The sequence below is a fragment of the Octodon degus genome, unplaced genomic scaffold (assembly GCF_000260255.1).
Source record: "Octodon degus isolate 3935 unplaced genomic scaffold, OctDeg1.0 scaffold00245, whole genome shotgun sequence".
In the NCBI taxonomy this organism is placed as follows: domain Eukaryota; kingdom Metazoa; phylum Chordata; class Mammalia; order Rodentia; family Octodontidae; genus Octodon; species Octodon degus.
Genome location: NW_004524821.1, coordinates 863,202 through 877,212, shown reverse-complemented (window position 1 = coordinate 877,212; position 14,011 = coordinate 863,202). Strand labels below are relative to the sequence as shown.

At 37.1% G+C, this 14,011-nt stretch overlaps 1 protein-coding gene across 3 annotated transcripts in view; it reads right to left on the bottom strand.

Annotated features, from left to right (window-relative positions):
- Foxj3 (forkhead box J3) overlaps positions 1-14,011 on the bottom strand; it is a 152,108-nt gene that overhangs the window by 128,850 nt on the left and 9,247 nt on the right. For all 3 annotated transcript variants that reach the window (XM_004645945.2, XM_023706194.1, XM_023706192.1), the window contains exon 2: positions 416-476. In XM_004645945.2, coding sequence (XP_004646002.1) covers positions 416-459 — 44 coding nt within the window. In that variant the 5' untranslated portion in view covers positions 460-476. The remainder of the gene's footprint in view (positions 1-415; positions 477-14,011) is intronic.

The window sequence follows — 14,011 nt, the reverse complement described above, 5'->3', positions numbered from 1 at the left end:
TTTTTTATTTATTTATGTGTGTGTGTGTGTGTGTGGCCAGCTCAGCCCACCAGGGGGCGGGGCTGGCTGGCATGTGGTGCTGGGGGATTGAACCATGGTCCCTTTGCTTTGCCAAGCTCGCTCTAAGTAGGTGCTCTAGACCGCTGAGCCATCTCACCAGCCCCCAGATCCAAATCTTATTACCACAAAAATCTTTGTAAGCAAAAATCTCTCTACACTACATTAGTGCACTACTTGACAAAACAAGATTCAATGTTTTATTAAGAAATTCCCCTTTCAGAGGCCAGGGAGATGGCTCAGTACAATAAGCGCTTCCCTGGAAAGCGCAAGGGCCTGGGTTCAACCTCTAGTTCTACCAAAAAAAAAAAAAAAAAAATCGATATTTCAATAAAGAAAAAAAGAGACAAGCACTTACCTTAATGAAGTTACAGATGGACAAGACTGTCCATACAAACCCATCTGGCCACAAAGAGAATCTACAAAATAAACAAAAGTTAGTTTTTAGATGCTTCAAAATGAATTAAACTATAAATCACAGTACAATTCTAAAACTCTGTGAAAAAACAGAAGGCTAAAAGAACAACCATTATCAGAAGCAAACTCACATGAACGAAAAATATTACTGAATAAAAAGAGGGATTATGCTGAAGAAAAACTCTTACCAGGAAGAATAAAAAAGAAAGAAGCAAGCATACCATAACTGTGATACACAAATGAGTTGAGATTTCATAAAATTTGACAAATAGTTCTGTTTAGACAGTGTGTGTCCAAATTATTTAGAAAAAATCCCAGAAATTCCAGAAAGGTGTCTAAGCTCCATTAAGTTAGGCATGCAGGTCCCTGTTTCAACACTAACTGAAAAATCCCATAAATTCCAGAAAGGTGTCTAAGGTCCATTAAGTTGGGCATGCAGGTCCCTGTTTCAACATTAACTGTCCCCCCCCGCATTTATACATCTCTTCAGTGAAAACTTCACTAAGAAATCTGAAGAAAGTTTCATTACTTAAGAAAATAATAATAGTAAGATTAACACTGGAACATAAGGAGTTCTAAGTTCTAGGTTTAAATTCTAACTTGTAACATTGATGAGACCTTGAAGAATTCACATAGTCTCAATGAACATCAGTTTCATCTGAAATTTGGCAATATTAACACCTGTATAACATTTCTATAATTATCATCACAGGTTTGATGTTAAAATTAAATAATAAATTAGAAAAATATGAAGATAGCTATTAGCATTATCTCCCTAGGATATGGTAGTGTCAAATATTTTCTCTGGGACAAGAATGATTCACAAATACTAAAGGTACTTATTATGGCTTGCATCTAGATGCACCCCCTAAGTGCTATGTGCTCAGAGGAGGAGAGTTTTGGAGGTGGCTGGATTAAGGTGTATGAATGTAGATAAAGGGTATGATACTGGGATTAAGAAGGTAGACAACAGAAGTCCCTCCATGGGTATGGGTGGCACCAATTAATAGACTGGTATCCTGAATGGAATATATAGTAAGGGACTGGAAGAAAGCAGGCTTGCTGCTGCAGTTTGGTAATCTCCTGTTTGCCATGGACTATTTCTCCTCTGTGATGCCCTTCTCCCATGCCAACCTGCCTTGGAGCCAACAATCAAATGAAATCTCTACAAACTGTGAGCTGAAATAAACCTTTTCTCTTTTAACTTGAGGGTGCTAGGTATTCTGTCTCAGCAATGAGAAAAGTAACTAAGACATTAATAAAACTGAAATAAGGTTGGTTTGAACTCAAAGAGTCTTTGTACTCAACTACATCTCAGCCCTTTTTTGATTTGTTGAGACAGAGTCTCTCTCAGTTATTAAGCTCCCCAGACAGAACTCAAATGTATGATCCTTCTCTCTCAGCCATCCAGAGGGCTGAGATTACAAGCATGTGTCACTATACCCAATTCACCCCATTATTATAAGAATTTCCAGTTTTTCAAAAGAAATCCAGAATGTTATTTAAAATCTATTTTGTATTTTCTAAATATTATGTGAGCCAAAGAAAACTGGATTTTGTTCTAAATGTGCAACTGTTGATTCAGAAGCTAAGTTACCAACAACTAACTGTCCTGCATATGCTGGATAGACACAATTTTATTTCTGCCAGGATGACAAGATAAATGGCTTGATCACCACATTCAGTTAAAGTAACTAGAATACTAGATAAAATGTTTTCAAATTTTCATAAATGAATCAAAACTCTGACAAAAAATAAGGCATGATCAGAAGTAAAAAAGTAAGTATAAAAGGGAATACTAAAAATCAGCTTTTCTTCATCTTTAGGACATCTGTCAAACCATGTAAGTTTCAATTTTCAATTAATTCTAAGACTTCTTGAGGCCCAGTAAAAGCAGCAAAGTTCAGGTCTTACCCAAAAGAATTACATGGAAGACTGCTTTGGGAAGGAAGGGGTACAGAACAGGAGATTGGAGACAAGAGATTTGTTATGCAGATCAGGCTAGCCTCAAATTTCAGATGCTCCTGCCTCAGCTTCCCAACTGTTAGAATTACATGCTGGGATTATAGATGTGCACCATCACACTAGGCTGACAACTCTTTTCAACCTTGGCACCAGATATAGACAAGGAGGTAAGGGTAAGACAGCAGTGCAGTGCTGTCTCCTCTGACTATTCACAAACACATACTGACTGACCTTCCCCCATGATTATAGTTTTAAAAGCTCTGTACCTAAAAGTTGTTTACAGTGACTGCAGGATGGCAGTGTCCCCACTCAACCTTGACACATGCAAATGCAAAATCTCTAGGGAATTCATCTTTGATCTAGACCTTTGAAAAATTCCCACAAGTATAGTTATAAAATTAATGACATGAATAAATTCACAATCAAGTCACAAAACCCAGAAAAAAACAAGCCACTCACAGCAATACACAGCAGAAACAACATAATCAAAACCAAAGATATTGCTGGGGTTTTTTTGGGGGGTGGGGGGGTGGGGTTTTTTTTTGTTTTGGTTTTTTGGCGGTACCAGGAATCGAACTCAGGACATTGCACTTGCCAGGCAGGCGCTTACGCCACTGAGCTATATCCCTAGCCCCCTACTGTTTTTATTGTGCAAGTGCTTTCCTTAGTTCTATATTTTAATCACTTGCATATAGATGAATCTCAAATCTTTATAATATCCAAATATAAATATCTAATATCCCTTTCTTGAAGTCCCAAATTTGCTGTCTGAAGCTGAATTCATCTTCTTTCCTTAATATACTTTCTATCTTAATAAAATGGCATGGCCTTTTCATCTAAGAATGACCTTCAGATTTCTACATTAATTCTTTGTTAGAGAAGAAAACTTTCCAACTCATAGTTTTATGAGCTATGACTTCTCTAAGCACTCCTAATAGTTTAAGCCACTCCCCTTCACAGAAGTAGCTTGGTAGGTGGATATAACTTGCTTAACAAAAGACTTGAACACCAAGGAGTAGACAGATAGGAATCAGCTATTAACAGATTTCTTTAAGAACTGATGACAACATTCTGAGAATGACTATACAATTTTGTGACCATACTAAAAACTCAACTGTACACTCTAAAATGGAGAACTAGGGGCTGGAGAGATGGCTCAGTGGTCTAAAGCACCTACTTGAAACAAGCTTGGCAAAGCACAGGGACCACGGTTCAATCCTCCAGCACCACATGCCAGCCGGCCCCGCCCCCTGGTGGGCTGAGCTGGCCACACACACACACACACAATAAATAAATGTAATAAATAAAAATAAATATTTAAAAAAAAAAATAAAATGGAGAACTATACTTGCTGAGTTTTACCTGGCTAAAAATTAATTTTCTAAAAAAGGCATTTCTTGCATCTTGTTTCTTCCTGTTTTACCTCTCAATCAGTTAAGAGTTCAGGCAAGGGGGCCGCAGCGATAACTCACTGGTCTAAGTCCCTGTGTAGGCAAGTGCCATGATCTAGATTCAATCACATACTATGCCGGGTGTACCAAGCCAGCCACCAAGACTGGGTGTGGTGGCACATGCCTGTAACCCCAGTGCTGAGGAGGCTGAGACAGGAGGATCACTACAAGTCCAAGCTGCATAGTGAGACCCTGAAAAACACATTTTTAAAAAAGTTTAAGCAGGGAAAATGATCGTATATACTGAGTGCCCAAAACTAGAACATCCTTAGAACCCTCAGTTACCATTTACTACCAACTTTAGCTTCCAATTAGCTTCCTAATCTAGTGTAGCCTCCATGGCTTAGGTGTATATTCCTCCAATTTTCATCTGGATTACTGACTGGTGTTCTGAACCCCAAACTTATAAACTAAAAAAATGACTAAAATATGTCAATCTTATCAGGCAACTGATCAGCAATATGGAAATCTCGGAAAAAGCTAATATTCACACCCAAATCAGAAAATCTCACTGTTACAAATTTACATCTATGAGGCACCTACTACAGATGAATTCTATCAACTTAATTACAGTCATAATTTGTATAGTTTAAATTTGCTTGCAACAAGGGCAAGATAGCTCAGTGAACTAAGGGCCTGCTTAGGCAAGTGAAGGGACCCTGGTACCACACGCCATGCCGGCACACATCTGTAATCCCACCTCTGAGGAGACTGAAAACAGGAGGATCACGACAAGTACAAGCTGCACTGTGAGACCCTGTACCAAATTAATGTATTTTGTACCAAATAATATACAAAAAAAAAAAAAAGGTTCCAACAGCGATCAGTAGCATTTTCTTCAAATCCTCTAAAAATCAATGTGTCACAACTTTGTAAAGAATGACACAAAATATGGATGGGAAAATTCACTCACTAATTTGCATTCTCCAATGTGTACTATTTACTGCATTATATTCCACTCCCAACAGAATGCAGAATTCCTTGAAACACAAAAAGCTAAACTGAGCTACATACTATTTAGGAACCAGCTATTAAAACAAATACATCAGGGGGGCCTGGCCCTAGCTCAGTCCTTTAAGTGGCTGCTTCCACAAAGCTGTCAGCCTCAGGTTGCTGGAGTTCGAACCTCACAACTCTCCCGCTGGCCACAAGTGCCCTGAAGGCATTTGAGGAAGCAAAAAAACAAATACATCAGTATATTAGTGCATTATTTGGGAACAAGAGGTAAAAGTAGAGGAAGTTCCTTTCAAAAACTTCCCAAGTAATTTTTTTTTTTTTTTGTGCCCCCCCCCCCCAGGATGCCTTCAGGGCAGGTCTGGTTTAGCTTAAGGATGAGGGGATCGAACCACAGCATCCTGAGCCTGACTGCTTTGTTTCAACAGGCACTTAAACTCCTGAGCTAATGGCCAGCCCCCCACCTAAGTAATTCTTGCAAGCCCTTTCCTGTCCCACCCCTATACAATTATAATGCTTCACAATTTACAAATAACTTACAATGACAACTTTTGAGTCTGAAGACTCAGACTGGAATTCTAACTCTGACAGTTACTACACACCACTAAGCATCACTGGCAATTTCTCACAGGCTTAATTTTCCTATTAAAAAAAAAGAAAAAAAAAAAAAAACTTCATACCTTAGTTATTATGGCAGTACACTGAAAGCATGAGCATAATGCAAGACAAAAATAAGAACTGAATTTTTTTTTTTTTTTCAGAACCAGGGATTGAACTCAAGCCCTTGCACTTGCCAGACAAGCTCTTATTCTACTGAGCCATCTCCCCAGCCCCAAGAACTGAATTTTTGAAAATTAGTGTTACAGCATAAGAGGTCAAATGCTATTCCTTCTTTTACTGACTTCAGAAAGTACACAATTCATTAATTTCCATAAAGGAAAAAACCTCTCTGATTTAGGTCATTTGCCTTAACATTGTGAATTGTTACAATATACAATTAGTAACACATAATCATTAAATACTGGAAATAACCTGTATTTTAATCAGCTAAAACAGGAGAAATCTGCCAGATGTAATGCAAGGAAAAGAATCTTGCTGAATAAGCAGTAATCAGTTGTCCATCCCAGTTCCACTAGCTAAACCTAAAGGCATAGTTACAACTTGAGCTAACTGTCATCTGCTTTCACAGATAAAATTTACAAGAATCTTCAACGTACAAAAGAGGTCAGAGGAATTAGTTCAAGAATAAAAACTTGAGAACACAGTATTACAGATATCAAGTGATTTATGGAAAAAAGGCAATAGTGCCAATGTATCAAGATGGACACAGAGGAAAATTGGTTTTTAATACAAAATAATGTAACTGGAGGGTTGATTTTGTGGAATACTAAGAGCAAAACTTAAGACTGCAATTAGGTTAATAATCACAAGAGGGGAAAAAAACCACAGCTGTATAAAGTGAAAGTGAGTGTAAAGTACAATAAAGTCAAGCAGACTACAAGAGGTATAAATTATGAGTTCACTAAAGGCAAGAAACATTTACTCTATCATCCTTATCCCACTTTTATTTTTAATGTATTAGTTATTTAATTAGGTTCTTAGTAAGAAATTTAGAGCACTAATTTATGAGGATAAATTACATTTGTCAGAACAAAAATGGATCACAGGTATCCCCACAGCTGAGGAACAGCTTTGATTTTTGCTAAAATCTGTGAGTCCAATGCTTTCTGATCCACCTTGTGCTGCTCTGAAATCTGGTATCTCTCCTTCTCGGTGTCAAAGATCTCACCCTCCTGATGTCTGGGTTTCCGCAGCTTCTTTTTGAAGCAAGCATCGGTGGGGTGTTTGGGGATTTTCACATTGCTGATATCAATTTTTGTAGAGGTGGCAATGACAAATTTCTGGTGTGTTCTTCATAGAGGAACACGATTAAGGCTAAGAGGACCAGTCACAGGTAGCAAGCCACTGGCCAACTGTTCAGGAAGACCATTCTCTTGCCTCTGTGACACTCAGAGATGAGGTTCAAGATGGTGCCAGGAGTGATGCCAGCTCGAAGTTTCCTCACATACTGACTGAAGGGTTTCTTGCCACAGCTCAAGAGCTTTTGGGGCACATCTTCAGTAGAGTAGTATCTAGGCATTTTTCAAACCTTAATCACCAGGGTACCTCCATTCTTTTCCCCACAGACTGGTTTTGTGATCATATCAAGAACTTTCTCCTTTTTCTTCTCAACCTTTGATTTAGCAGCTGTGTACTTTCTGTTGTGCAAAGCCTTTCTGGAATACATAGCAGATCAGGAGTATCTACCAATTCCTCTAACCAGGACAGGATTTCAGCTGCAGTGGGAGTGCCCCTTCTTGGACTTTTTTTGCCTTCACCTTACCCTTTTTACCAGTACTGCTGGCAGAAGCCTTCTTGGCTTCGGGTTTCTTCTCTTCAGTGTCTGGCTTCTCATTTTTTTCACTCACCATCTTGCAAGATGGGAAAGAGATGTTCTTAAGATAGCTTAAGAACAAAAAAGATAATAGTGTTACGAAGATATGGAGAAACTGAAACTGTCAATGTATTGCCAGTGGAAATCCAAAATAGCATAGCCCCTTTGGCCAAGTTTTGTGGTTCATCAAAAAGTCAAACATAGATTTATCATATGAACTAGCAATTCTGTTCCTTAGATATAATACCCACAAGTATGAAAACATACATCCATAGAAAAACTTAAAAAGAATGTTCACACGTAGCATTAAATCCTAACAGCAAAAAAATGATCCAAATGTCCACCAACTAATGAATGGATAAACAGAATGTGTTGTATCCATGTAATGGAATACTCTGACAATAAAACATGTACAACCTTTAAAAACATGCTAAGTAAAAGAAATCAGTCATAAAAACTTCATGTATCATTCCATATTAAATGCCCACAAGGGTTAGGGAGCTAGCTCAGCAGTCTAAAAGTGCCTTCCCAACAAGGGCAAGGACCAGGGCTCAATCCCCTGTACCGTAACTGGGCACATCGGGCTGGCCACCAAAACTGCACACACCTGTAAACCCAGCATTGGAAAGGCTGAGACAAGATCACTATGAGACCAAGCTGTGTACCAAAAATAAATAAATAAATGATTAAAAAATAAATAAAAATTCCCACAATAGACAGATTAATATTAGCAATTAGGTTATACATGAGTAGTTGGGTTAAATTAGTTTAGGGCTAGCAAGGATAGAAAAGGTAAAAGGAGAATAGAGATTGCACAGGTATGGAGCTTTTTTTTGAGGGAGAAGAGAATGTCCTAAAATTAGATTGCAGCAATGATTGCATAACCCTGAGAATATATACTAAAAAAAAGTGAATTTTACACTTCAAATAGGTAAATTATATGGCATATGATTATATCTCAACAAAGCTATTGGAAAAACATTTAGAATCATCACACAAACGTTCTTATTTTTCAAACTCCCACCTCTCTCATTTGTACAAGATCCATTCCCAAATCCCAATGTTTGAACAGGAAGGGAAGAATAAAGTAATGACTTTACCAGAAAGCAACTCTACTAAAAGCAATTATTCTTAAATCAATAATACCCCTGAACCATTCAGTAGCTTCTGTTTGCTGGTGGCCTCTACTATTTCCAAACATGCCGTGTATTCACAAAACATATTTAACAAAGATACATGTATAGTCCATTAAAAAAGTTCATATACCTAAAAATATTGTACAGGAACCCACTCTACTATTACCTATGAATGAGCTACTTTGGCTATACAGTGGTAGTAAACCTATAATAGCACATGTGCCACAATCTGCTGTCTGTCTGCTATTGAAAGCTCTAAAAGGTTCACCATTCCTGAGCGATAAACTTCTAAACCAAGATCAGGGCCAGGAGGAAACAAATAGAAGATGAGAGGAAGAAAAGGAGAGGAAATAGCAAGCAAGGAGATAGCAAGGAGATAGTTCAGCATCATGAGGGCCTGCCTGACAAGCACAAGGTCTGAGTTCAATTATCCCGTACCGGGAAAAAAAAAAAAAATCATGCAAACAATCCACTTAAGCTTTTTAAGACTGAGTAGGAAGTGTAACACTGAACCTGACTCTTTTGCCTCCAAGAACATCACAGAAAATATAACTTCTTCCAAACCCTAAACCCTACTTCCTGTAAACAGATCACAGGCCATCCTCTTCAAACCAAATCATAACTCAGTAAATAACACAGGATTCTATTTCTGGGCCAGTCGTTAACTCACTGGATAATACTGCAGCTTCAGTCTTTCTGCTGTGCTCAATACCTTACCCACAAAATCCAAATCTAAAATCAAATCATGGGGTAAAATAAAACTTTTTCTATGTATATAGTTTTATGGGAAATCTGATGAAAGTATATGAAGTTAAATCATATTGTATGTTTAAATCCCCTGTGATGAACACACATGAAATGTTAAAAATCTAAAAAAAATTATCCAGTCCTTAAGTGTTGAGCTCCATTTTAAACAACTCCTAAAGGTAATCACTAAACAAACAATTATCTTTCAGAGGACTAAAAGGTTTTGAGGCTTTAAATCTGAGATCAGTTATATTTAGCAGATCAACATGTCACTTCCCTGGATCCTGTATCTTTATCTTGGGCATCTGATTCATGTGCTTTCCCTGGTGTTACTCAAAGCAAGAGAGCTCTACCATATTCCTAAGGAGGAAATCAAACCTATCAGAATTTACTAGTTGTCAGAGTAATTAAATACTATATTGCAACTGGAAAACAGAGAGCTCCAGTCTCCATTACTAGAATTGTCTAACAAAATAAAACTTGTTATGTCCTGTTCCCCAAAGTCAACCTTTAAAAAACAAAAACCTCACTTCATATGAATCATTTCTATTCCATTCCTAGAAATTCTAATTTAGGAGTCTAAAATGAAACCCAGAAAATGTATTAATTAAAAGTCATCCCAGGTGATTTTTAAGTTCCAATTAATTCAGGAAATGTTGATTTAGAACAAGGACAGCACCAAGGTCTTATTATCATTTGTCAATCAAGCTCAAATGATAGTGACTGCCTGAAATGCTTGAGGTCATGTCTAAACACAACCAGAGCCTTTTTCTTCCTTCCCATTTGAGCACCTTTTTTCCTGTAGGCTCTCTTTCACTCTGCCCTTCTTTCCTATTTCCGCTACCATCCTGTGATCTTCAATAAATGTAGCTACTTAATACAAAAATAAACAAATAAAAACAACCAGAAATTAGCAGATTGCCAGAACCATGGTGATAGAGAAGTGATAGCATGCAAGTAATATACTGTATGTATGTCTGTCATCCCTGACTCAGACAGTAGAATAAGATCTGCATTCTATTCTCTTCCAATGACAGAAGCTCCTGTGCTCGCTTCGGCAGCACATATACAAATTACAGAAGATCTTGACGGAAACTCTTACTACAGGGAACGCAATAAGAGGATTGTTGCATAAACTAGTCTCTTCAAAGTTCCCAGAACTATACAGACAAGTAAGACCTATGTTTATAATCTTGTTGAAGAATCAAAATGTTACATGATAAATTTAACGTGAACTTCGTTTTAGCTCCTCTGAGGAGACAGTATAAGCACTGAGTGACAGGCCCAAAACAGGTGTAATTTGGATTGACTCAATAATTAACCATGGGTTCCTGTTCAGTACATAACTAAAGTGGTATGTTAAGAAGATTCCACTGGTAGTATTTTCCAAGGAGGAAAAATGGGAGGCTATTATAAACAAGGCATGACCCATGAGAGGGCAAACAATTCACTTTGTATTATTTCAGTATGCAGCTGTCTTTACCATTATAATTTTGGCTTCTAGTGGAGCAACATAGGTCAAATTAACCTTTATACCTACCACAATGTTTTGGACATGTGGATATAATATTCCAAAATGTTTGCTAAATAGATGTAAAAGAAGAAAAATGTAATACACTTTTCAAAAGGCAGAGTAACAGAATTTGGTACAGATAAAAATGTAAAGAACCCAAGGAGTCAACAGTCAAATTATACCAAAAAGTAAGTAGAAAACTGGTGTTAGCCTAAAAGAGATCTGAGAAACATGAAATGTCTAGATCTTGATTCAATTAAAAACAAATTGTAAAAAGGCACCTTTAAACAATCATGAATTTGATTTATCACTTTTCAGCATTTTAGCTAAGATCAAATGTAGGAATTTGATTTATGAACTAAATATTAGATGGCATTGGATACAGTTGGTTTTGTTAGATATAATGATGGCATATAGGTGGCTGGTGATACAGCTCAGTAGCACAGTGACTGCTTGGCAAGCACAAGGTCCCGAGTTCAATTCCAGGTACCAAAACAATAACAACAACACCACCAAAATGATGACATATAGATGCAGGAAAATATCTCTTTTAGATATACATATTAATAATGAGTAAAAAAAAAAAAAAAGCCTATAGTTTTCTTTCAAACACTTCAGCCAAAAAGAAAAAAGCTGAGGCACATGTGGAAAATATCTTAATCATTGAACCTTCATGACTGTTAAATGGCAATTATTTTTTATTCTTTAGAGTATCTAAACAAAGCTCTTGTACCACAGTCTTCTGAGCATTATTTACTCAACTCTGGCCCTATACAATTAATTTTTTCTTTTTTCTCTGATTTCAGGAAGTTTAGAATGACTAGGGCTTCTGAGAAAACAGCCTAGAGTCAATCAGAAGAAAATCTTATTCATTTGTTAACTATACTATCAGGAAATCCCTTTAAATCTACTCAAAGAACCTCTTGTAGATTAATCTGAAAACTGAGTACGAGCCAAAGTAGTGACTCAGCTGCTACTGCTAAAAAGAAACAAAATATAACCTTAGACCTTATTAGAAGAATAGAATCCGGATCAAGGAGATAACAGCATTATTATGGTTTGTATCTAGTTGTTCCCCCCTCCCCAAGCTTCATGCAGTCATGGGGCAGACTTCTAGAGCTTGTGATTAACTCAAGATCCACTGGGATTATGAGTGTGATTGCTGCTGGGATCATGGGTGTGAATGTTACACCCAGCCAGGGGCAGATAGTCTGAATGCAACATAAGGGAGACAGACTTGGTGTTGCCATTGTTGCTGCTACTTCTCCCTTTTGCTCTTGCTGTTTTCCACCACCATGAAGGACTGGCTGCTTTCTGCCATGTGCCACTGTGTCTTGGAGCCAGCTGAGTACAAACTGAAACCTCCAGTTACTGTGAGCTAAATAAACATTTCCTTCTTTCACTTGGGGTGTCAGGTATTTGTCCCAGCAACGAGAGAAGAGTAACTGAGACAAGCATCCAATGCACTCTTTCACTTGTTAGTTCACACTGAAGTATTACACTGTTACAGGCAATACATGTTAAGAACACTTAAAAGCTACACAAGTGAAGTGTTTAGAAATCAAATGGCTAGTACAGAATGACTGAAGAAAGTGGGTATGTTTAACTTAAAGTAGAAACACTGTTCATCCATCTCATCTCTACACATAGACCCACCATAATATTTTTTAGAGGATTTCAAGGATTGTTAATGGGCATTCAAAAAAGTAAGATACTCATGCTTTTTCTATCAATGTGTTCAATATCTTAAACTGCTTTGTGAATGTCTAAGAAAAGGATGTTCAGTATTTCTAAAATGTGAAAACTCATTCACTCAATAAAAATTTACTGACCCTCAATTATTGATGAACGCTCCTCCAGATGCTGCAGGTACAATAAGTATTTTTAACTGGAGTATAGCTTGGCAAACAACCTCTCTTTCTACTCTTCTAACCTACATCCTTTCTAAATCTTTGACTATGCCCTCAGATTAGAATACTCCACCTCTAACATTAATGCAACCACTATCTCCTCCATGAAGCATTTTTGATAATCAAGCAAAAGCATTCTCTTCTCAGCAAATCCATGGCTTTTTCTCTACCATTTCTTATAAACAAATGAAATCTCTTAATTATTTCTGGATTTCTCTTAACACCCAGACAGTGTGTTAAATGCAAAGATACTTAAAAAAAATAATTGCTAAAAGAACACTTACTTTTAAATATTTAAAGTAGTATCTTGTGAAAGGCAAACAAGGTCTCTACTGTTCCACAAGAAAGAACAGGAAAAGATGCAAATTTTGCCTCAATTACAGCTAACTGGTCACTTTTCAACTATCAGCAACTAAAGCTAAATGTGAAGTGCTGACGTGGGATAATTCACTATTCTAAATGAAGTAACAACTACTATATACTATATCTCCCTATACTAGACAAAAGGTAACTTTTGATAAAAGCTATTTGTAACAATATTAAAATTCTTAAAATGGAGGTTAAACATGAAATATCTTTCCATTATTAGCATAAAGAATACACAATGCCTATGTTTCATGTAGTATGAGTACATTTTATGCCACATAATACACCACACAATGGTCCCATAAGAATGTATCACCTGACACAAAAAAATCTTAGTATGCATAAGTACTACATACTTGGTATTCCTACACTGTCAAAATCATCTCATAACACCTTTCTCAGAACATGTCCCTATTGTTAAGTGAAGCACAACTACGGAGGATAAAAAGCTAAAAAGAAGAGTTTCCATACTAGAAGAGCCAATACAACATTTCTTAATTAGGCTACCAAAGCAAACCTGACACAAATCAGAATGCCTACCTACATCATCCGACTCAGTAACCTGTTCTTAGATGAGGTAATTCTTTAGATCAGTGATCTTCAATATTCTGCAAAGAACCATGAAGCCATCAGCTGCTATTAAAACCACTTATTCACACCCCAAATGCATTAAATCCTTCAAATAAGCCAGCTAATCATTCTGCCTTTCTAATTAGTAAACAGAAGAAACGGCATGATACCTCTATGCCAAAAATATCTCTGTGATATGTCTTTCTTCAACTAAAAGCTGCAGTCTTTGCTGACAGCAAACCCTGGCTTTCACTTATGTCCCTAGTATTTAGTACACACTCAGCACATAACAGAGGACAAATAAGTGAGCAAGTGAGTGACAGAAATGAATAAATCCAATGTTCCTAAATTCAGTTTAATTCAGGCATGGTAGCGCATCCCTGGGGTGAGGCAGGAGGATCACAAGTTCAAAGTCAGCCTAGTCTACCTAATTAGTTCAGGTCAGCCTAAATTACACAGGGCAATCCTGTCTCAAGAAAAAAAAAAAAAAA